The sequence below is a fragment of the Thermomyces dupontii genome (assembly GCF_041956625.1).
Source record: "Thermomyces dupontii strain NRRL 2155 unplaced genomic scaffold VTN31scaffold_1, whole genome shotgun sequence".
Classification (NCBI taxonomy): domain Eukaryota; kingdom Fungi; phylum Ascomycota; class Eurotiomycetes; order Eurotiales; family Trichocomaceae; genus Thermomyces; species Thermomyces dupontii.
The window spans coordinates 1122562-1144446 of NW_027192307.1; the positions used below are offsets into that span (position 1 = coordinate 1122562).

Consider the following 21885-nt stretch of genomic DNA (forward strand, 5'->3'; position numbering starts at 1 on the left):
ATCTTTGTACATACTGCTTCCAGATGGTTTTACGTGTTGATTGTTCCATGAGGATGAACCACTTCAATTTGGAATGAAGATGGCGGGTCCAGTACATAGCAGTTTCCAATCCTCAATTCTCGAGTATAGGTCAATTACTCAACTGCAGCCATATTTGGCTTTGAGAAACAGCGGCTTGATGTCAGATTATATTGCAATCTCGTTTATAACGAGCTAGTGCATGAGAAGTCGCGGCGCGTCGCCCCCTAGCTCCGCCAAATCGCCAACACGCTGTGCGTTCCGCCTGTGCAACAACCTCCGTCCAATATTGATCTGTGGGGTTATCGAATCTCATTCTGCTCAATATACCAGAATGACTCGAGGAGTTACCCGGTTTCTCCGCTAATCAGGTTCTGGAGTCGTGTTTTCTTTTTTCTTTTGATCGCTTTCGTAGGCGTAACACGCTCCGCTAAACGCGCTCAACGACACCGAACCCTTCCATGTCTACGCCGCGTACTCTTCCCGACACGATCCTCCCTCGACGATGAAGACCCGACCAAACTCAAAGCCGAATTCCAGCTATGCCTCATATCGTCTGACGCGAAACAATTTTCTTGGTCCCTCGCTACTCTCCCAGGTGGCTGGGGTCAAGACGCGGTCGCGGGATGGGAAACCGGAACCACCAAAACCGAAACCTGAGCCTGCGACGGACGATGAGCCGTTAAGCTTGAGCGACGATAGCAGCGACAGCGCTACCGGCGACGAAGAAAAGGGCGATCACGACGAGGGTGGCCGTGCAGTCGAAGCTTCGAAAGCCGCTGCGAAAGAGGAAAGCGCACCGAGGTCGTCCAAGCGAACCTCTCCGCCAAAGCGCAATTCCAGTGCCTCGCGGGAACGCAACGACAACGACGACGACGAAGACGATCCGTTCAACATGATGTCGCTATCTTCGCAGAACCACAAGAGGCGGAGAAATACCTACGGGAGCAGCGCGGCCAGAAACATCCATGCTGCTCCAGCCCCGACACGACCCAGCTCGAGCCGTCAGCACAAGAAGACGGACTCGACGCTATCACCTGGCTCGCCAAAATTCCAATTGCCGCGAGAGGTGTCAATCCCAGACAGGTCGCCTCCGCAACCCGAGAAATCGCGGGAAGCGCTTGCCAAGGGCTTCCAAGTACCTCAAGAGGTCAACGTCCCCAGCCCCAATAAGGAGCGGAGCACCGCACCAGCGTTCCGAATGCCAACCGGGGGCGACCTCGACGATTCAGTACATTCTTCACAAGTTGGGAATGGGTTCAAGGAACCACCTGGTCTGCCGAGCTCGTCTCTGACGACCAAAGACTCTGGCTCTGTGGAAGTGAGCTCGCCGTCGTCGCTGAGTTCGGTTCCGTCGGACCTGCTACCCGACAATTTTGAGATTGACGAACTCGACATGTCTTCGTCGGAGCGCGAGGAAGCACTCTGCCCTGTGTGCCATGCCGAAGTGGAGTGGAGCATGCTGGAAATGTTCCGCTCCCAGCGGCGGCAGGGGCCGCGTGAGAAGCGGGCCTTTTGCAGGCAGCACAAAAAGTGGGATGCTGAGAAAGAGTGGGAGCGAAGAGGTTATCCTACGATTGACTGGGACGGATTTGAGGAACGCATACGCCGCCATCTACCTGCCATTGAAAATTTGGTTATCAAGGGTGGCCCATCATACTACAGAGACATTCTCGACGCGAAGATCAGGGACGGGAAGGTCAACTGGCGTTTGACCGTGACGGGGGACGAACTGGACAACATGGCCTGCGGGTACTACGGCTCGAAGGGTGCCACGAAGATGTGAGTTGGAGACAGAAGCCGGGGTGATAGGTTGCAGAATCTGACTGAGTTCTAGGCTGCAATTCCTGAGCACAAGACTCTTCAAGAAGCTGCAGCGGCTTGCCACAACCGACAATGTGATCAAGACAGTTGGAGTGGCTGCCTACGCACAGAGCGTCCTGGTCCCCGAGCTGACCATTCTCCTTGTCAAGGAGGACATGAACGTTGACAGCGATGAGGAGGCTCGCCAGATTGTGCGTGACAGCATTGTCCTCGGCGAGAAGCTCAATGCGGCCGAGAATGATGTGATTCATGTGGAAGATGAGAGCGAGAGACGTCGGACTCGATCAGCATCATGATCTGCATCGAGCTTGCCGGTGGACATGAATACCTAGGCCTTGGCCCTAGAGGAATGGCCCTTATCAAAGCTTATCGTATAGGTGTCACGTGACTCCATCGGCTCAAATGCGGATTCCCGACGGAGTTTGTTACGAGATGCATCGGAATCACGTCATCACTGCAGTCGCCTCGCATTCGTTCTGCCTTAGAAAGAACAGGGGTCTATTTGTCTGATATATCTTCATCCTGTCTCAATAGTTGTATATTCAGTTCAATACACTATTTGTTCCATCCTGATAGATTTTTTATTGATCTTTCGATTCGCAGCATGTCATCGAAAGCTGCTGCGGAGTTATCTCCGCCCTTGATTGAGCCAGTTGCTCGACGAAAGCGGGTTCGGGCGGGTTCCCGACGCGTCTTTCGATTGCTGACTCTGGGAGTTGTCTCTCTTGCCCTGCTTGTCTGGCTCCTGCCGACAGGACGTTGTGGCAATGGCGCCGCGCCGATTCTGTCGTGGGTTCCTGGAGCGCGTCCGTGGCCGCCATCCTGGCCACATGCGCAAGGGCTTTCGTACCATGATCTGCAATCGATCCTGCTGAACACACCCGCCACCGAGAAGCTTGAGGAGTGGAGTCGCTACTACACTGCCGGACCGCACCTTGCTGGCCGCAACTTCTCGCAGGTTGTGTGGACGCAGGAGAAGTGGAAGGAGTTCGGCGTCGAGGAGACCACCATTGCCTCATATGATATCTATTTGAATTATCCGGTCGACCACCGGCTGGCTCTGCTGAAGAAGAAGGGGGATGACAAGTACGAGGTGACATTCGAGGCTTCCCTGGAGGAGGATGTGTTGGAGGAAGACCGCACCAGCGGATTGCCGGATCGCGTGCCGACCTTCCATGGCTACTCGGCGAATGGCAATGTAACTGCCCCGTATGTCTATGCTAATTTTGGTACCTATGAGGATTTTGAAGACTTGATCAAGGCCGGTATCAGCGTGGAGGGAAAGATTGTGATCGTCAAGTACGGTGGCATCTTCCGCGGTCTCAAGGTCAAGCGTGCGCAGGAGCTGGGCGCGGTCGGTGTGATCATCTACTCCGACCCGCAGGAGGACGGCGAGATCACGGAGGAGAATGGCTACAAGGCTTACCCGGACGGCCCGGCCCGAAACCCGAGTGCTGTGCAACGGGGCAGTGTGCAATTCCTCAGTAAGATCAAATCCCCTGCGTGTAACACGAGCTCATGGTTCTGACAATGACAGGCATTGCACCAGGTGACCCGACCACTCCCGGTTATCCGTCCAAGCCCGGGGTCCCCCGGCAGGACACATCCCACGCGATCCCCTCCATCCCATCCCTGCCGATCTCATACAAGGAAGCGCTGCCCCTCTTGAAGGCTCTCAACGGCCATGGGCCCAAGGCAGATGACTTCAACAAGACCTGGCACGGTGGAGGTCTGGCGCACAAAGGTGTCAAATACAACATCGGTCCTTCGCCGGACGACGTGGTGATAAATTTGTATAATAAGCAGGAGTACGTGACCACGCCGCTGTGGAACGTGATCGGGGTGATCAAGGGCATCATCCCCGACGAAGTGGTTATCCTCGGCAATCACCGCGATGCCTGGATTGCCGGCGGCGCCGGTGACCCGAACAGCGGCTCCGCGGCGCTCAACGAGGTTATACGCAGCTTCGGTGAAGCCCTCAAGGCCGGGTGGAGGCCGCTGCGCACGATTGTGTTCGCCAGCTGGGACGGCGAGGAGTACGGCCTGCTGGGTTCGACGGAGTGGGTGGAGGAGAACCTTCCCTGGCTCTCGAAGGCGAATGCGGTGTACATCAATGTGGACGTAGCCGCGACTGGCACTCACTTTAGCATCAGCGCCAGCCCGGTGCTGAACAAGGCCATCTACAATGTCACAGGTACGGTGCCGGCACCAAACCAGACGGAGAAGACGGTCCGCGACATTTGGAATGGGTATGTCTCAACGATGGGCAGCGGCAGCGACTTCACGGCGTTCCAGGATTTTGCGGGCGTATCGAGCGTCTCGCTGGGCTTCAGTTACGGACCCGGAGATGCAATCTACCACTACCACTCCAACTACGACAGCTTCGACTGGATGAGACGCTTCGGCGATCCGGGCTGGCACTACCACCTGGCGACGACGCGCATCTACGGGCTTCTTGCAGCGTACTTTTCCGAGCGGCCCATTTTGGGCTTCAACGCGACGGACTACGCCGATGGTCTCCGCGAGTATCTCGACCGGATCCGTCCGCACGCGCGTGACCATCTCAAGACGTCGTTTGACTTCAAGACTCTCGAGGACGCCATCGCGGAGCTGCGCACTGCGGCGGTTAGCTTCGACGCGCACGCTGCGGATCTCGAGAGCCAGCTTGGCGAGCACATCCCGTGGTACCACTGGTGGAGGAAGCTGCGGCTGTGGTTCCAGGTCCGTGCGGTGAATCAGAAGTACAAGACCCTGGAGCGCAAGTTCCTGTATGACAAGGGTCTCGATGGGCGCAGCTGGTTCAAGCACGTCGTGTTTGCCCCAGGACTCTGGACGGGCTATGCCGGGGCGACGTATCCGGGCCTGGTGGAGAGTTTTGATGCTGGCAATTTGGAGAACGCAGAGGTAAGCTATCTTCCCAGTTTCCTGTGGCGTGGATAATGCTGACCGCAGATAGAAATGGAGAGACATCATTGTCGATGCTATCAAACAGGCTACCAAGTTGCTGAAGTGATGAGGCTGGTCTCATCAATCACCATGAGGGCACAATACGATTTGGATACGATTCAGTTCAGATTTTTGACATGACTTTTATTATTATCTTGCCAAAAAGGGATGTCATGTCATAGTTGTATACAAGATGACACTTTTATCCTTTGGTACATCCGTCATTAATCATTGATCATGCATCATGCATAAGACCAATCACATCATTTCATCATATATCCAAAAAAAAGTCCGTATATTCAAGTCTCGAACTCACCGCGGAGCCGTTGAATGAGGACTTCGACCCCCCTCCACCACTGTCTCGTCACTGTCCTCATCGTCACTCGCATCATCCTTTGGCACAAACCCCTCCGTCTCCCGGATCCAAAACACCGGTACCGCGCTGAGCACGCACAGAAACGTCAACACCCACCATGGAACAATCACATAGCCCATCTTGACGCCGCGCGTGAACGCCGTGCCGACGATGGCCGGCCCGACGGTGCGACCGATGGCGCTGATGCTCACGCCGACGCCATTCAGCGTGCCCAGGATCTGAAGACTCGAGGCGGTGTTTGTCAGGAGGATGGTGCAGCAGGGGAAACCGAAGATGGACAGCGCGAGCTTAAACTGCATGAGCGTGAACATGGTGGCATATTGCAGCTTCTCGGGGACCAGCGCGGTGAAGGGCGTCAGGAAGTACAGGATCGGGGCGATGATCGCGACGACTTTGAGGCATTGCAGGACGCCGTAGCGGCGCGCGGCGCGGGGGAAGATGACGAATTGAATGAACATGCCGATGATGCCGATGATGGTGTAGAGGATGCCGATTGTTTGGGAGTCTGTCCACCGTGTAAGCTTACTTCTTTTCCATTGTTTAAAGTAAAAAAAAAAAAAAAAAAAAAAACGGAACGTACCAACTCCAAACCCACTCGCGAAACGGAACGGAAGTCGAACTTCTGGATTATCTCGCAACTGCTGCCGAGGGTGGTGTAAGAACACCGGCAGCAAGGAGTCGAAGGACTGGTTGTGCAGCGCCAACATACCGTAGGCAACCAAAACCAGATTTGATTGCGGCGTGAAGATTTGCCAGAACCTGGGCCGCTTTGGCTTCTTCTTTCTCGGCTTACCTGCTGTTCCGTTGGCGTGGTCACGATCCGGAAGAAGCGCGGTGGTTTCGTCTATGACAGGCTTTATTGATTTGCGTTTTCGTTTCGTGCAAGGATAGCACAGTAGCTGACCCAAGATCAGGCCAATATCCCGTTTATCTTTTCTTGTTTGAAGGGTTTCCTGCGTCGCGTCAGCCAGTTGGGGAAAGAAAAAAAAAAATACTACATTATAGCTGGTGTATTGTATCGAACCTCAAGAAACAAGAACCCCGTAGTAATCCCAATAATGAATAGGACCGCAGACAAAATGTTGGGCAGAGCAAACGGGTACTCTCGCAGCAGCTCCCAACGGCCAAAAATCTCCGGATGCTTGACGGCCGGACTAGCCAGCGCGCCGCCGAACGCGGGTCCGAAAATGGACCCAATCGTCCACACCAGCGGCATGATACTGAACGCGCGAGGCTGCAGCTCGCGTTCCGGGACCATCTCCGCGACCATGGTTCGGATGGTGCCAACGTTGCCGTTCATGAGCCCCAGCATGGCACGGGCGATCAGGAGCGAAGTGAGCGACTTGGAGAAGCCGAACATCAAAGAGAAAATCATGGTAAACGTCAGGCCCAGCAAGATGGTCGGCTTGCGTCCGAATCGATCCGAGAACGTGCCCCAAGGGATGGCCATGACGCATTGGCATGCGGCAACGATGGCGGATGCAATGCCCACCCATCGGGCGACCTCATTCTTGGGCACCCCGACGCTCTCAATCATCTCCGGCTGTGGGTATCCGTGTCAGTCTGCGTTCCTACTTCACCCCCTCGGCTTGGTCGTCTTGGAGCGGATCGCGTACCATGTACGGCAACACCGAAGTGAACACGACTAGTTAAGACGGCATCGACGATTAGTCTCATCCTACTGTCAAACGACAAGGCATCAATGCTTCATACCAGGCTCTGCGAAGCGACATATTGCTATTTGCGAGGTTAGCCACAAAATCTCTCATACTCTCAAGTCAAAACAGAAAGCCCATACAAAGAATGACAAGCTGCTTGACCGGCAGCTTCGGTTCTCTCCTCAACATAGTCGAACACCGAGAGATCTACACAGCTCACCCTCGCAGCTGTGTGTTCACTTGAACCTGACTGAGCCAGCGGCGTCTCTGGACTGTTGAAAGCAAAAAACATCGGCCGCATCTCCGGACTTTTTGACTTGCCATCAGCACGGATGAGTGGGGACCGAGTGGGCCCGATGGCGGCAGTCACCGCTGGATCCTGCGGAAGCCGAGAGATTTAGACCGTTACTAGACCAAATTAGGCTAAAGAAGTACAGAGATTTCCAAATCTGATAGCCAATCGGAATGAATATTTTTACTGATTTTTGAGTGTTTAAAGCCTAAAAAGGACAAGGCACAGGGACAATCTTCAAGTGGATATCGGGACTGTTCTTAGGTAGGTACGGAGTATTCCGAGCTCCGAACTCCGTAACTTACTCAGAACCAATGAATTTCAACCAGACCTCATCTTCCATTTTGAACAGAATTCTTCCAAGGTGTGAACGCACTGGCATAACCAAATCCTCAATTCGGTCATAGTGATTGCTGGCTGAGTTGCTACTCTCCGAAAGGCTACAAAGTACAAATTACTTACGGGTACTCTCACGATGAGATTCCAAGGACTCGCTCCAACTTCAACATTCCTACTCCATCTATGACTCATAGACTAGGTACCTACATACGGTATGCAGTTGATGCGGCTTAGAACGACCCTTTTAAATCAATAATCCTTTTGCTCCAGCCCCGTCGTAGACTGGCAGACTTACGCAACTCGTCCCCTGAGTCAATATGCCAATACGAAGGCTGGAAACTCAAGTAGATGGGCCAACGTCCTCCATACATGATGTTTCCTTCTCTGCCTGAACGGGAGAAAAAAAAACAATCAACTCCATGAATCGAACCCTGGATCTCCTAATTCAGGCAACAATCCTCCTGTGAATCCGTGATGCATGCATGATGCATCGGTACATCTCACTCAAACCATGTCCAGCATGAAATCCATCATCCAACCGCCGATATCCCATCATCTGCGAGCCAACAAGCTTTGGAACCCGGATAATAAGATTCAGCAAAGCTCAACGAATTCACCGATGGTAAAATAGCAGGAAAACGTAAGTATTCGTAGCAAAAAGTAAAAGAGTTAAAGGTGCCTTCTTGAATCTCCCTCAAGTTTGACCTGGCCTTTAACTCCCCATATCATCATCAGGACAACAGGGTTAACGGCTGGGGAGATCAGCCACCCTTGCAGCTCTAAAGCCGCAGGCCTTACCAACTAGGCCATTGCCCCTAGACATGTTACTGGGGCATCCTAATTGTGAGTGATAGCTGATCTCGCGATTCCTAGCTGGGAAGGTTGATTTGCTTTGAATTTGTTTTCACGAGAGATCTGTCTAACTTGTCGCCGAGGGAAATAGGATGGAAGCCTCCGCGTCTGTAATAGTCTGGCTCTTCTCTAGCTACTATGCGACGAGAGTGGACGTGCTTCACTGGTGCCAGTCGGGAGGACGAGCGCAGTAAACTCGAGACCCGATATTGAGAAATGCTTTGGCACGCCTTCACCAACCTTGAGTTCATTGTGGCAGGGTTCCGGAGAGAAATTTCAAGTTGGTCGTCATGATTTGAAAACAGAGAAATTCTCGACCTTAAGTTCCAGAATCCAGGCATAAAAGCGGAACGCCACGCCCGAGATTGGTGAACAGTAGATCGCTGAAGGTGACGGATGAGGCTCTCAACATGCAACAATGCTCGGTTGAATCATACTACCAGTAAACTTTCTGTACTCCGTAGAAAACGCCATAATGATGGGCCTGTGTTTGCCCATCGAGAACTCCAAATCATGCACGAGTCAAGCTATGCAAACTCCACAAATCGCCAAATACGAAGAGAGAATTGCTTCCGAGTTGGATTCATGGATAGGCTACTACTACTATTTGACGTCAACCATCATTCAATCTTGTAACTCATTCATTGATCACCGTCACCTTGTCCGCTGCTGGACATGCTATTCAGGACACACCAGCAACCCATCGGTTCAAAGGAAAGCCATCGGGTCATTGATAGCTCAAGCTCGTCTCGCAACTGCAAGCAAGTGATCTGAAGCACCCAAGATGTAGGGATCTTCCGCATATCGCAAGACAAGATCAACCCAGGCATTATATTCCTGGTCTCCACGTGAAATAATCTCTCTGAACAGTCCGCCTCCCAAAAAACCCTTCGCAGGCGACGATCCGCTCGAGCTGCAGCCTGCCACCCATGGCGCCTTCATACATTGTCTGGATCTCACAGAGTCTTGAATGATGCGTCGGCATCCTCGAACTACGGGTGTACTTTCCGCTGGAAAGATACCCTTCGTAGAACTGTTTTTCTCTCAGGAGGCGGTCAAAATCACGCTGGGCGACGTCCCGAAGATGAGCGAATATGGAGACGAACGCTGCCAGGACGAAGCTGCCCGGCCTTGTCATGTCCGCGCACGCCTCCAGCAAGCTCCTGGCGCTCTGAATCTTCGAGCAGGTGATAGAAAGGACCCAGGCAAAGTACTAAATCATAACCTGCTTCTCTAAAAACCTCGCCATTCTTGCAAGTACGCCACGAGCGTCGATTTGGATGATGTTTGCCAGTTTGACATCTTGACTTTGAGCATCGGACGCTGCTTGAACCAGTTCTGACAGGGATATGTCTGCAAGGGTGACAGAATGCCCCTGCTTTGCCAATTAGATTGCTATCCTCCGATGGTTAGAAAGCACGTTTCCTTTGTAGAAGGGTCGGGATCCTGCGGCATAGGACCATATCGCCCGGTGCCCCGCCCAGATCCAGAATATCAAGATTCTTCTTTCCAACGCGTTCTATGCATTGCAAAATGGCTCTTGAAGTTACCGAATACTCGAGTCGGCAGCTGAAGAGTCGACTATGTTCCTGTCGGTATTGTCGTTGTACCACTGCGCGACAGCTGCTGTATCAGTCATGCCTTGTATCAAGATTCTTTGGTAAAATCGAACTGGGTGCAGAGTTCAAGAGTTCAGGAGAGATACCCATAGGAATTCCGAGTCCTAACCCTGACAGTCTTCTATATTTACTTCCAGAGTCGCCCAAAACTATGCGCTATTTTCTGTCTTCGAGGTACGTAAGTCAATATACGAAGATGGAGGCACTGCGGTCCTGCTCGCCTGGCGCGTTAGGGTTACAGTCTCGGACTCTCAGACAGCCTCGCCCGACCTGCAAATTGGATCACATTTCTTCAATGCCGCAGAAATTTTCTCGTGGTAGCCCAACTCGGGACGGGAGTACGTGAGAAGTATGTAAGTCCGACTAAATTCATTGCCGCGGCGTTATTTTGGTAACCACCTAAGTGGTCATCTTCTGCCTCGAAAGAGACAACACCTCGAACAAGCCTCAGAATCAGGCATGGTAAAGTCAATCGCATGGCGGCCGAGATTTTCATCTGAGACGACCAAACAAGCGAGCCGCCATGGTCTACGTCAACATCCCAGATCTTGGCTTGCTGCTATCATTGAAACCTCTCATTGCCTCAATTGCAGATGCATGCTTGGCTACAACCTCATTGCGGGACATGGAATGGTACACTACGAGTCTGACCTAACCACTGCCAAACAGAGCCGGTGTATTGGCATTCGACGTCCTCGTGGACACGAGTATGCGAGTTAAATGTTGTCATTAAGCCTGTAGAAGGAATCACCGAGGGATCAACCCGTTGACCCGCAGCAATGCCAGTGCAGTAATGACAAGAGAAAGACTCAGAATCATTCACAGCCTCTTGTCTCGATACGCCAATCCAAACACCGCCAGACCATACGTCGCCAACACACTCAGGGCAATCGGTACTGGTTTCCGGAGCCGAATTGCTCGTGGTACTGACGCTCCGCCCAAAACCGTCGATGCCAGCAGTCCCAGCTCTTCGCCGTACGGTTGCTGATTCCGCATCCGCAAGAAACTGAGCAAGTACAGCGCGCCCACCGAAAGACCCGCGGCAATGGACGGAACGGAGCCGGTGCGGGCGTATCCGATGACACCTCCAGTGGAGGTGAGGAGCGAGAGCACGCCAGCGGAGTTCTTGGTGAATTCGGACGAAGGCTTGATGAGAAAGGGTGTGAGTGAGCAATCAACTCGAAGGACTCGTAGCTAGATGATCACCGAGAAAACAGTAGGTAGTAGCATGCTTACCATTGCGGTGAACACGAGGTTGTTCTCTTCTCGAAGGCGAGTGCGAGGTTGATTCGAAAGTTCACTGGTCCGAAAGTTTCCTGAAACAACTCCGTTGTTATCATGCAACTGCACGCCGCCTGATAAGATACTGTAGCGTTGGCGGCTTCGTTAAGTAAGTCATCGGAAAATAACCTTATGGATACGAATTCAACAGAACATGTTCAACAAGTTCGGTCACGTGGCCTAATGGTAAGGCGTCAGATTTCGGCTCTGAAGATTGCGTGTTCGAGTCGCGCCGTGATCGATCGGTTCTCTTTTTTTTTTCTCACATTTCTGCTTGATTCTCCAGCAATCCGTCCGTGTACTTGATTGGATTATGTAGCCACTGCTCCTAGTCACTTGCCTCATTTGAAACGAATAATATCGTGACTCAGTGTTTTCCAAAACTCCTCCGTACTAAGCTGCTTGATTTGAGATCGGTTCCTCGACGTCATTTGATTTCACTGTGTACGCGGTAGATTCTTGCTAAGAAAATATATAACTAGTAGGTAAGCACAAAGAATGCTCGTAGTATGGCGGGCCATCTCGCGAAGCATGTTGCTTCCAGCCATAACGTGACATGACATTGATCCATGAGTCCTACTACTGGTGACGCGCGGCTGTCGCGCGCATGCCCGAGAGATCTACACAGCTCACCCTCGCAGCTGTGTGTTCACTTGAACCTGACTGAGCCAGCGGCGTCTCTGGACTGTTGAAAGCAAAAAACATCGGCCGCATCTCCGGACTTTTTGACTTGCCATCAGCACGGATGAGTGGGGACCGAGTGGGCCCGATGGCGGCAGTCACCGCTGGATCCTGCGGAAGCCGAGAGATTTAGACCGTTACTAGACCAAATTAGGCTAAAGAAGTACAGAGATTTCCAAATCTGATAGCCAATCGGAATGAATATTTTTACTGATTTTTGAGTGTTTAAAGCCTAAAAAGGACAAGGCACAGGGACAATCTTCAAGTGGACATCGGGACTGTTCTTAGGTAGGTACGGAGTATTCCGAGCTCCGAACTCCGTAACTTACTCAGAACCAATGAATTTCAACCAGACCTCATCTTCCATTTTGAACAGAATTCTTCCAAGGTGTGAACGCACTGGCATAACCAAATCCTCAATTCGGTCATAGTGATTGCTGGCTGAGTTGCTACTCTCCGAAAGGCTACAAAGTACAAATTACTTACGGGTACTCTCACGATGAGATTCCAAGGACTCGCTCCAACTTCAACATTCCTACTCCATCTATGACTCATAGACTAGGTACCTACATACGGTATGCAGTTGATGCGGCTTAGAACGACCCTTTTAAATCAATAATCCTTTTGCTCCAGCCCCGTCGTAGACTGGCAGACTTACGCAACTCGTCCCCTGAGTCAATATGCCAATACGAAGGCTGGAAACTCAAGTACCTATGAGGATTTTGAAGACTTGATCAAGGCCGGTATCAGCGTGGAGGGAAAGATTGTGATCGTCAAGTACGGTGGCATCTTCCGCGGTCTCAAGGTCAAGCGTGCGCAGGAGCTGGGCGCGGTCGGTGTGATCATCTACTCCGACCCGCAGGAGGACGGCGAGATCACGGAGGAGAATGGCTACAAGGCTTACCCGGACGGCCCGGCCCGAAACCCGAGTGCTGTGCAACGGGGCAGTGTGCAATTCCTCAGTAAGATCAAATCCCCTGCGTGTAACACGAGCTCATGGTTCTGACAATGACAGGCATTGCACCAGGTGACCCGACCACTCCCGGTTATCCGTCCAAGCCCGGGGTCCCCCGGCAGGACACATCCCACGCGATCCCCTCCATCCCATCCCTGCCGATCTCATACGGGAAAACGACCGATCACGTTGCTTGGATTCTCCCTCGGCGCAAGGGTGATCTTCTCGTGTCTCAAGGAACTGGCCAAGAAGGGCGCCTATGGCCTCGTACAGAACGTCTATCTCTTCGGTTCGCCCATCGTCGCGAACAAAGATGAATACCTGAAAGCCCGCAGCGTGGTTTCTGGTCGTTTCGTAAACGGGTACTCGTCCAATGACTGGATTCTGGGATACCTTTTCCGTGCCACCAGCGGCGGCATCATGCGGGTTGCCGGCTTGGCCCCGGTAAAAGACATACCAGGACTGGAGAACGTTGACGTGACCAACTTGGTCAGCGGCCACATGAATTATCGAGCCGCCATGCCTCGGATTCTGCGACAAGTTGGTTGGGAGGTCTTGAGTGACGAATTTGCCGAGATCGAAGATCCAGATCCTGATGACCATGCCGAGCGGCAGCGTGAGCTGATCCGCGAGATTGACGAAGCCCGTCGCGAAGCGGAGGCGAAGCCGGACAAGAGACGATTTGGCATATTCAAACGCTCTCGCCTCGCACAGAAGAAGGGCTGGGAGATGTACGACGTGAACGCTGTCACCAGCTCGCCGCAGTCTGACAACAGCGCGAGCGATGCCAACCAGAACGTTCTCTTTGACATTGATGCGATCCGAGCTGAACTGGAGTCCGAGCAGATCGAGGTCAAGCAGTTGGAATCCACGCTTCCTCCGATGAAGCTGGACCGACCAATTGACTGTCTTTCAAAGAACTCCCAACCTCGCGTTGCCCATGCGACAAGGAAAACTCACCGCGGCCGAACAAAAGGCGCGCAAGTCTACCTATCCAGACCTCTTCCGCTACCGCGAGACCACTTTCGCTGGTTTCCAGTATGAATTCTCCAAAACTCTCACCTTTGACGTCAGCCCGGAGGAGCGGGAGGCCTTCTATGAGAACCTGTACCAACGAGGTGGCTTTGCGTTCTGGGTTGCCAACTTCGGCGATCTTTTGTATGATCTGAAAGCGAACCGCGAAGCCTACAACTTCTGGGCAAAGAAAACTCGCGCTCGGATCACTGATCCAGTAAAGAGAGACCTCCTGGCTCCGTTGGAGCCAATCCACCCGTTTGGGACAAAACGGCCGTCTTTGGAGCAGGACTATTACGAGATGCTAGACAAGCCCCATGTCAAGATCGTCAATGTTCGAGAGAACAAGATCACTGAGGTCAAGCCAGAGGGCATTGTCACCAGCGATGGAGTGCTGCATGAAGTCGATGTCATCGCCTTAGCTGTCCAAGAGGCTTACAGGGGGGGCGAAGGTTCAGCAGCCAATACTGTAGCAATCAATTCAGTCACCACAATAGCCAGGCCAGAAGCTTTTTTTTTGCTTGTTGTTAAGATTCAAACCTCTAGGTAGACTTCTAGTTAGTACATGGCTTGCTCATTCCTGTCAGCTTCAGCATTCAAGATCTGGCAACTTGACTGCGGAGCGCTCAAGAAAAAATCTCTTCGGCCATTCGGGCAATTCTCCAGGGGACCTCCCACAGTTCTGGAGCTTCCACAGCGCCCAACAATGTGCGGCAAACAGATGTGCGCCTTGAGGAGTTCACAATGTGTAGTCTTGGTTGGGGTTAAGGTTATTGGTATGAGTGCGAAGGTTGTCCTGCAAATGAAGGGTTCTGTCTGCATTCAAAACAGTACATGGAATGACAAAAATGGCTCCTGTCGTAGTAATATTAGGTAACCGTGCTAAAGCGCAAAAGAACTAGTACAGTAGGTGCTAGAATATAAATGACTCAAGGGCATCCATGAAGCCAGCAATAGCAGACACTCCAAGTATATTCCGGGCTGCTGTCCGTCTTCGTTCCTTACGGCGATCGCGTGACGATTCGTGTGAATGTGATGGCCGGCTATGATGATGCCGATGGTGATGACGAGGCTGGTGTGTCGGTGACTGGGAGGACGTAGCAGAGCTCTGGGACCTGGTCCGCGTCAAATGATGATGAGATGAGGAAGGCTGTGGTCGAGGCGGTTGATGATACGGGTATTGATTGTTGCTGTGACTCGACGGACGCGTATCAGTAATGGGAGAATGAATGACATGTTGGTGGTTAGGGTCAGTCTGCGGTGGTCGATTAGGTGGAAGCGGCATTGACGAGGTCATTCGATCGGGAGAGCGAGGATCGCCGCGCGGGGGCATCGGAATGGGGCGACTTTGGCGAGGAGAAGGCGAAGGGGGTCGGTTATCAATGCCGTCTGGGACTGATGTGCGAGCGCTGGGACGGATATCTTCACGTCGCCAGGCCCTCATTGGGCCGTCGCGGTCGCTCCCAGATCCCGCGCTCGTCCCAGAATATGCGTAAGGCCGGGGCTCGCTTCGACGGTTGGGGATAGGAATGCCGCCATCTTCATCCCACGATGGCGAGGCGTATTGCCCTTGTTCGGGAAAGTCAGTTGATGAGGGTCGATCTGGGTTTCGTTTTGAATATTTCGAGGACTCCGAAGAGTCTGAATCACTTTCCACCCTCGGTTGCTTGTCAGCATACACTGATCTCACGGATGTCGGCGGGGAGGAGGCTAGGGGATGCGCGCTTCTTTTTCTTCCCCTTCGCCATTGTTCACCACTGACAACTGGTATTAAGGCACTCGATGTGGTACAGGAAGAGCAGCAGCACTCGGCTGTTCTGGAAGTAGTAAAGGACGTGGTATGGAATAGTATGATGTCAGTGAGAATCGTCGAACTGCAATGCAGCATGGAGACGCAGCTTGTTTCACGCAGATCACATCCCAGCCCTTGCTGAGCTTCCGAAGATAAATGATCACGTGACACGATCGATTACCTTGCAAAAAAGCGCCGCCGCGCCGCAGTCGACTCCGCAGTTGCAGTCTCGTAACTCCCTCTTCTCGCTCGACTCGACAAGCTCGAGCATCATCTCACACATAGGGAAGCAGCCGTGTGGCAGACCTGAAAGCAGCAACAATTCGTTATTTTGATGGCCTTTGACCTGTTGATGTTGTTTGTTGTTGAAAGGGCGTTATGAAACGTCTTGTATCCTACAGGATTCTCAAAAAGGGACGAGTCTAACACCAAGACGGACGTCGCCATTTGCTTCAAGTTGTCCGGGTACGAATTGACAATCGCAAACAACTGTCCACATAATGAGGGTCTTGAACTGAACGGAGAGCGTTGATCTGCTGCAAGACTCATACGAGTAGTCTTACGGGCCACTACAAGACACTTTAGAGGGTTCCACTGTACCTATCGAGTACTCCGTAGTTTAGACCGAATTATTGACAGAAATACTTACCTATCAACTAGGTTGGCTACTAGGTAATCGAAGTGCAGGAGAATGTACTCCGTACGGAATACGATGTAGGTATACCAGAGAAGGACTCAATCAAAGACTTGGGTTGGAAGCCATATAGCAGGACGGAACTGACAGAAGTCAGGTGTAGAGCGAAATGTTGGAGACCTTTTTTACTTTGCCACTTGAAGCCTTGAGGGTGGAATTAGCTGACCTATTACCTACCGTATTTTGGTTGACTAGCATTATTTGGAATTCACGTGATAGTACTATTTTTGCCGCCGATCGGTCGGTCCTCGCGTGGCCTTCGGACCCTTCCACTCACTTCGTTCGTTTCAGGGCACAGCTACTTTGTACATGGACAGGAGCGCTCTTTGATAATATCGATGAATTGACATGCCCACCCATATGCATACAGGCAGTGCTGAACAAGTTGATAGATGGATATCCAACTAATTGATCAAGCGGGACAAGTCCTGACAGGGGTTGACAATTTTTGGCATGACATTAGGCCTAACATACTCTGACATGACATTGACATGCCTTGACATGACATGAAAGGATCTGACATGCTCAGTGCCTCTGTCCTGACTTTGACAAGGGCTGTCAGGGTCTGACAAGCTTTTGACATGCCCAGACAATACACAGTGAGTATTACTGTACTTACCTACTTGTCATGTCAGAGTCATGTCAAAAGTTGTCAAGTTGAAGCTTGCCAAAGTCATGACAGACATGTCAGAGCTTGTCAAAGTCATCTCAGACTAAAAAGTTCTGACCGACATGTCAGTTATTAGTCCCTGACTTGACATACCCGATACGACTCGAGGGGGGGTGGTTCAGCTCACACGGTCGTTATTCCTATTTCTCGTGTCCAGCTTGTCCTCAGTTTCAAGAAAAAAAAAAAAAAAAAACAATCTGTCCGTTCTGTCGCCCCCCAAGTTAATCTATTGAACTCAGTACGAGCACTCTAAACTGTATGAATCAGTAGTATGCAGTAGCAGTATCGGATTCATCTATTGATTGCAGAGCTTGCAGGAGACAAATGACATCGCTACATGTTCGAAAGAGGTCCATTTCCGATAGTTATGGTTGCTTGAACATACTTCCTTGACTGCGCTGTCCTATAACACACCTGAAGAACTTCCCCCGCCATGGGTGCTGAGGGTTGACTTTTCAGTTGAACTGTAGCGAAAGACTCGAGACACATGGACGAGTATTGGTGCCCCGATAGAGCAACGATAACTCCATACGGCACCAGTACTCCGTACTCACATCAACGAAACCAATGCTAGAGATCGCTATGCAATTGTCCTTCACGGTTCATTTCACGCGGTTGGAAGCCATCATCGTATATCCATATACAGCAGCCAGCCAGGCCTTATTCAGCTTCCAAGCAGGTTCCACGGCTGTCAGTCTTGTCCGTATCGCGAGTGCTTGTCTATGAAGACGCCGCAGAAACAAAGTCGAAGGACATTTAGTTATTACCCGAATCACGAAATACCATCGCAGGATGCAGTTGTCGTTCGACGCCTCATCCCGTTGGGCTTGTTGCTGTGCTGCAGCCCTGCGAACCAGGGCCCGACTGCTTTTGGACCTGACGACTAACATTGTGGATATATTTCCGATCAGCTTTCGCGCCGCCAGCGAGCAAGAGATCCTTCGCATAATGCCGTTGCAGAACACCATGGATCTCCTGAACAGTGTAGCCCTTCCTAACCTCTCCGCACACTATTGCCCGCAAAGCAGAGTTGACCTTCTTGAGATCTAGCTCTTGCAAATCGTGACAGTGGGCTTTGCTCTCACTGCAACGGCGAATTTTTACTCTTCCATCGGGGTAAAAGTCCTTCCTCAGGGAGATTTTGCAGCCGATTGGCGTCCGAACGGACCGCTGGCGTTTCCGATTCTCAGCCGGGACTGACGTCCTTTATGTGGGGAAACATCAGCATGAACATCTCACGAAACGAGAAAAAGGACCATCGATATCCTAAGGTAGTAGTTACCGTTCCTGTGTCGAATGAAGGAGGCATCGATAGTGTTCGACCAAAACATTGCCAACCCATTCACGGCGACTTCGCGTCCAGAAATTGTCGACAAAGGACCAGTATCGTTTGTAGTCTTCGTGCGTTCCGAACACTACCGGGTCTTTGAGAGAAAACAATCTCTCCCGCATATCAACGAGACCGGGTGGAAGTTGCAAGAGGGAGGGCGATGACATCTTGACGGATTCGGAAATGAATAGTAATAAGCGACAATTGGGAAATAAGAACGAGTACTTGGCGGGACAGTCTTTGAACGCCTCTTAAAGGCAGAGTACGGTACTGGCAAACGCGAGCAATGCTGTTTTCAGGATCTTGTTTTCTTCGCATTGGATCGTTGACGCGTAGAAGTCTTGAAGAAAACAAGTACTGTAGTGGACTCGTGGCTACGCGTCTGGCGCGTGAGCACGTGCACGAGACACGAGGAAGTGAACAACTTCCGAGAGTGGGAGTCTGTATACTATGTACCTAAGTACTACCTGTACTTGAATATCCTGCTCCGAATTCCTGAAAGATTTCCGATGAAGGAATTGCTATCTATTGAGAAAAACTGTTTCTGAAGGACAATAATATTTCATCTTGGACGTCAACCTGGATGGCGGGAAAGATGACGTGTTCCGAGGAATTACCTTAGGTACTCTACATTTCAGAGGTTGTCTTGGTTTGGCTCACTGTATCCGAGCAGGCATGGGTTTAGATTATCAAGGAACACCGAGGGACAACTTGGGCCACGATCTTCGGAATGCAGACTGCTCGGATACAATAATGAGCCAAATGAGTGCAAACTCTGAAATACTACATTTGGAACGAGTCATCTTTCCAGCCATCCGATCCAGTTTGCCGTTCGAAATGAAAAAGATTAGGGACATCTGAACAGAAGGGACTCGAGGGGCTATCCTTCAGAAAACAGGTAGTATTCTTTAGAATGGCTTTCATCAAGACAAGGGAACATCGCATGTTTGATCTACTCGACTCCTGCCGATCCTAGCCATAGGTAATCGATGGATTGGTTCCATGCGAAGTCGCTTCTTTTGACTCCCAGACCTTTTATAAATGGCGTGTAGTCGCACCCTAGGGACGTCGAGGAAAGACAATCATCAGCTTCATTACACATGTGACATTTTACCCGGGAGAGCTCGATTGTCACAAAAACTCTCCACTGAGCAGTCTCCCTCTTTCAATATCTGAAGGAATAGATCGCAGTCCATGACTTCATTGGCATCGAAAAAAAAAAAAGTCTTATAGTACAGTCATTCCAGTATTCGGATAGATTTATCCATGGTATCACAGTTTTTCCTCCCAACCATGATGATGTCGGCAACCTGAACTCAGTTCAGGACAAACGGGCCGGTTTCATGTAGGTTAGGTATTGCGAATTCCTTCCGGCAGACTTCAATTGACTACTGCCCAACGTCCGAGCCAACGGCATCGCATCGTAACGCAAAGAACCCCCCACTCCATGAGGTCAATCCGCAGAATCCACTACGTCGTCTGAGTTCGTCGTACGGCGTGCCACTGCAGGCATCGTGGCGTCCGCCAGGACCGTCTCGCCTCTGCGATCGGGAACATATGCGTACCTCGGCAACCTTGCCATCTTCTCCTCCGGACTGACCTCGTTGTCGGAGTATACCAGCCGCACCTTGGCCTTGTCCTTGCGCGCCTTCTTCTCGTCGGCACCAGGCTCGGGCTTGGGACTCTGTGGGGCCTCCTTCGCCGCTTCCTCCGCAGCTTTAGCAGCACCCGAGACGAGTTCATCAACGGAGCTGGATATCTGCGCTGCAGTCGCGGCGCTGGGCGAGGCCGTCTCCCGGGATGGCATGCTGGGTTGACTGGGGGCGGTTGTGTAAGCGGAAGACGGCTGACCAGGAGCTTGATACGGCTGTGGGGGATGAACCGGCGGCGCGCCAGGAGCGCCAAATGAGGGACGTGATGGTAGACCTGGTGCCGCCGGCAAGCTCCCGTGTCGAGGTGCGTAGCCGGGCATATTCGGCGGTGGTGTCGTTGTTGGTGCTGGTTGACCTGCTGGCGGTGCAAACGGCAAAGGGGATGGTGTGGCACCGTACGGTGGTGTCTGGCCGGGCTGAAGTTGAGGCGGAGACCCGAACGGGGCGCCGCCCCGCGGGTAACCTGGATATACAGGGCTTGCGGCATTTGGATATGGCTGATTGGGCGCACCATACGGTGGCGGATAGGCATATGGTTGGGCGGCAGCAGCAGTTCCTGCTGGTTGAGCCGCAGCGGTTGTCGTCTGGGATTCGGCTTGGGGATACTGTGACGGTTGTCCCTGTAAATCAGCAATCAGCAAGACCATACTGCCTCACAGGGTGATACGTGCTACTCACAAATCCACCTGTGGCGGGAGTGGCCTGTCCCGATGCCGCCGGGGTCGCAGTGCCATTTGTTCCCCCAGCAGCCTTCTCTGCCTTTTTGGCCTTGTATTCCGCCAGCTGCCTTTTTAAGTCGGAGATGTCCAACTTTGGTCTCTTCCGTGGCGTGCCTCCGGACCCCGGCGGGGGATTCCCCGTCGCCGCACGTCGCTTGGCTTCTTCCTCCTGATATCGCGAAATGACGCGTTGATTATGAGCCTGGATGATGTCCTCCGGGACACCCTCCATTCCGAAGATCTCGATGTCGAGACTTGCTCGATTCGGGAGCGCATTATCCACAGCAGTCAGCTGTTCTTTGTGGACCTGACTCATATGGACGGACAAGCCTAATCGCACGTCGGCAATTCGTTCTGCGCCCTCATGGTAGTAACGTACCTCCTGCGGTATTCAACCGTCGCCCACATCTTTCGCATTTGAAATGCTTCGCCTTTTGATGCGAAATCAGAATCTTCAGGTCGTCAAAGTCTCGTTCGCAGTAGTAGCACCACGGTCGCTCCAGGAGGTCTTGGAGGCTAGGGTATGCGCGCTTCTTTTTCTTCCCCTTCGCCATTGTTCACCACTGACAACTGGTATTAAGGCACTCGATGTGGTACAGGAAGAGCAGCAGCACTCGGCTGTTCTGGAAGTAGTAAAGGACGTGGTATGGAATAGTATGATGTCAGTGAGAATCGTCGAACTGCAATGCAGCATGGAGACGCAGCTTGTTTCACGCAGATCACATCCCAGCCCTTGCTGAGCTTCCGAAGATAAATGATCACGTGACACGATCGATTACCTTGCAAAAAAGCGCCGCCGCGCCGCAGTCGACTCCGCAGTTGCAGTCTCGTAACTCCCTCTTCTCGCTCGACTCGACAAGCTCGAGCATCATCTCACACATAGTGCCACTCAGTACTCCGTACACACAGTTGAGAAACTGCTCCGCATGGTCTTTACTATTTTTGATACTGAACTTGCGGCAAGGCATCCTCCCTCATCCTGTCACCTCTAAAAAGGTGTCGTCTCAAGGCTTTCCTTCGCTGCTATCGGTTTCTTCGAAGCGACTCGTGCCTCGTTTCTTTCCTCCTCTCCATTTCAGGAGAGGAGCATTATCAGGTTGCTTTCGACTCGTTTTCTCAGGAAACTGAGGCGGCGATCGGAAAGTGTTGGAGACATCTAGATGGAGTTTTACC

General features: G+C 52.0%; 7 protein-coding genes and 1 non-coding gene across 8 annotated transcripts; 4 read left to right on the forward strand and 4 right to left on the reverse strand.

The window, feature by feature from the left end:
• Positions 1-523: 523 nt before the first annotated feature.
• VTN31DRAFT_428 (uncharacterized protein) lies at positions 524-2138 on the forward strand (the record flags this gene model as incomplete). The annotated part of the gene is made up of 2 exons (XM_069404650.1): positions 524-1800; positions 1856-2138. The coding sequence occupies 2 exons, from the start codon at positions 524-526 to the stop codon at positions 2136-2138; spliced, it is 1560 nt and encodes a 519-aa protein (XP_069263284.1).
• Positions 2139-2446: 308 nt separating this feature from the next.
• On the forward strand, positions 2447-4855 carry VTN31DRAFT_429 (uncharacterized protein; the record flags this gene model as incomplete). The annotated part of the gene is made up of 3 exons (XM_069404661.1): positions 2447-3326; positions 3380-4746; positions 4799-4855. 3 exons carry the CDS (start codon positions 2447-2449, stop codon positions 4853-4855), a joined length of 2304 nt encoding a protein of 767 aa, XP_069263285.1.
• A 245-nt stretch (positions 4856-5100) lies between these two features.
• On the reverse strand, positions 5101-7011 carry VTN31DRAFT_430 (uncharacterized protein; the record flags this gene model as incomplete). Its single annotated transcript, XM_069404673.1, has 6 exons — positions 5101-5669; positions 5745-6117; positions 6189-6707; positions 6781-6809; positions 6878-6901; positions 6963-7011. 6 exons carry the CDS (start codon positions 7009-7011, stop codon positions 5101-5103), a joined length of 1563 nt encoding a protein of 520 aa, XP_069263286.1.
• Positions 7012-10805: 3794 nt separating this feature from the next.
• On the reverse strand, positions 10806-11264 carry VTN31DRAFT_431 (uncharacterized protein; the record flags this gene model as incomplete). The annotated part of the gene is made up of 2 exons (XM_069404684.1): positions 10806-11070; positions 11161-11264. The coding sequence occupies 2 exons, from the start codon at positions 11262-11264 to the stop codon at positions 10806-10808; spliced, it is 369 nt and encodes a 122-aa protein (XP_069263287.1).
• Positions 11265-11374: 110 nt separating this feature from the next.
• Positions 11375-11446, forward strand: VTN31DRAFT_t4. Its single transcript has one exon. It is a non-coding gene; the product is annotated as a tRNA-Arg (tRNA).
• A 986-nt stretch (positions 11447-12432) lies between these two features.
• VTN31DRAFT_432 (uncharacterized protein) lies at positions 12433-13158 on the forward strand (the record flags this gene model as incomplete). Its single annotated transcript, XM_069404695.1, has 3 exons — positions 12433-12461; positions 12520-12848; positions 12902-13158. The coding sequence occupies 3 exons, from the start codon at positions 12433-12435 to the stop codon at positions 13156-13158; spliced, it is 615 nt and encodes a 204-aa protein (XP_069263288.1).
• A 4666-nt stretch (positions 13159-17824) lies between these two features.
• Positions 17825-18508, reverse strand: VTN31DRAFT_433 (uncharacterized protein; the record flags this gene model as incomplete). The annotated part of the gene is made up of 2 exons (XM_069404706.1): positions 17825-18215; positions 18294-18508. The coding sequence occupies 2 exons, from the start codon at positions 18506-18508 to the stop codon at positions 17825-17827; spliced, it is 606 nt and encodes a 201-aa protein (XP_069263289.1).
• A 1286-nt stretch (positions 18509-19794) lies between these two features.
• On the reverse strand, positions 19795-21266 carry VTN31DRAFT_434 (uncharacterized protein; the record flags this gene model as incomplete). Its single annotated transcript, XM_069404717.1, has 3 exons — positions 19795-20613; positions 20672-21042; positions 21092-21266. 3 exons carry the CDS (start codon positions 21264-21266, stop codon positions 19795-19797), a joined length of 1365 nt encoding a protein of 454 aa, XP_069263290.1.
• Between the last annotated feature and the right edge of the window lie 619 nt (positions 21267-21885).